Raw genomic sequence first — 1,344 nt, 5'->3', positions numbered from 1 at the left:
GTTTGTATAACGGTAGTTTTACGTCACATTACGTTGTGTACAAACAAGACCTTTTGACACAAATTTATCCTATTGAATAAATTTGGAAGACCTAGATCTATTAGTATTTTATTATTTGATGCATCCAATGTAAGTAAATTGTTGTCCAATAATATTCCTCTTCTTATGGTCATACTTTTACAGTGTCAATGAGCCTGGATTGCAGATGGCTTCTTCGCAAGCACCAACTGTAGATCTGGATTCTGAAACATCGGATGCTGGGCAGTATCCTATGGAAGATTGTGGTTTTATGGATCCAGAAGTTCAGAGGATAATACTTTCGAACAGTGAAGATTCAAGGGAACATCCGATATATGGTTGGGTAGATATAACAAAGGACTTTAAATCGGCTTGTTCCGAACTTAGCTTAGGGGAATTGGCACAAGACAAGCTTTTTGGACTATTCGAAGCCATGTCAGCCATTGAAATGATGGATCCAAAGATGGATGTTGGTATGGGATACAATAAAAACGATACTGCACCCCATACTTTCGACTCAGCGGTCGAGGTAAGGATACATGATGTTCATCCATATAAAACGTCATAATAAGCTATTGTATAATCAAGGCAGGTGTACTGAAGTTAAACAATTTAACAAATGAAGAACTTATAGGCTTATTTGATGCATTATTCTCTTGTATTGTATCTTGGTTGGAGGGTAATTCCATGGATCAAGTTTTATTCACATGCTTGTACTTACATGCACCAGGGAAAATTGAAGATAAATCTCTAAAAGCTTTTGCACATGCGGTGCGACATCTAATTATTGTTGTCAAAAATATAATCATCTCCAGTAGCGTTAATGAGGAAGAAGATTTTCAGTTGTATGGCAATTCATCATTCTTGGCCCCCGAGGACACTCTCCAAGTGGCCAACATACCTAATATGCTAAAAGAGGCAGAAGATGAGCTCGTCAGACAGAGTAAGAACTCTGTCCAACCAGAGGACATTATGGCAGTGGTACATCGTTTAAGATTCATGCGCCATTTTTACCAAGCCATATATAGTTTTGATTGTGCAATGGTGTCCAAGGTGGACGAACCTACTATAAATGATATTTATAAACACTTGAATGCATCGCTAGAACTTACACCACAGATCAAGAAAACCATCGATAAGGGGACTCAACCAAAACCAGGATGTTCGTTTCGTTGACCTTATGTATGTAGAGGGCATCCAATTTATGTGATCTTTTCTTACAGCGGACTGTCCAAATCCCTTGGGATTTTCATCCAGGGTCCATGATCGAAGTCAGCCTCCAACTTTCCCTAGGAGTGTGAAAATGCGGGATCGCTTATCAAGTAT

The 1,344-nt window shown here is 38.8% G+C and overlaps 1 protein-coding gene across 1 annotated transcript in view; it reads left to right on the top strand.

The window, feature by feature from the left end:
- The window catches only part of LOC142240169 (N-alpha-acetyltransferase 35, NatC auxiliary subunit homolog), a 2,804-nt gene continuing 1,460 nt past the window's right edge, over window positions 1-1,344 (top strand). The window contains exons 1-4 of the mRNA XM_075311872.1: window positions 1-129; window positions 184-547; window positions 607-1,180; window positions 1,242-1,340. Of these exons, the coding sequence (XP_075167987.1) occupies window positions 119-129; window positions 184-547; window positions 607-1,180; window positions 1,242-1,340 (1,048 nt within the window). The 5' untranslated portion in view covers window positions 1-118. The remainder of the gene's footprint in view (window positions 130-183; window positions 548-606; window positions 1,181-1,241; window positions 1,341-1,344) is intronic.

The sequence above is a fragment of the Haematobia irritans genome, chromosome 5 (genome assembly GCF_050003625.1).
Source record: "Haematobia irritans isolate KBUSLIRL chromosome 5, ASM5000362v1, whole genome shotgun sequence".
In the NCBI taxonomy this organism is placed as follows: domain Eukaryota; kingdom Metazoa; phylum Arthropoda; class Insecta; order Diptera; family Muscidae; genus Haematobia; species Haematobia irritans.
The sequence above is the reverse complement of the archived record's forward strand: the minus strand, read 5'-3'. Positions and strand labels throughout refer to the sequence as shown.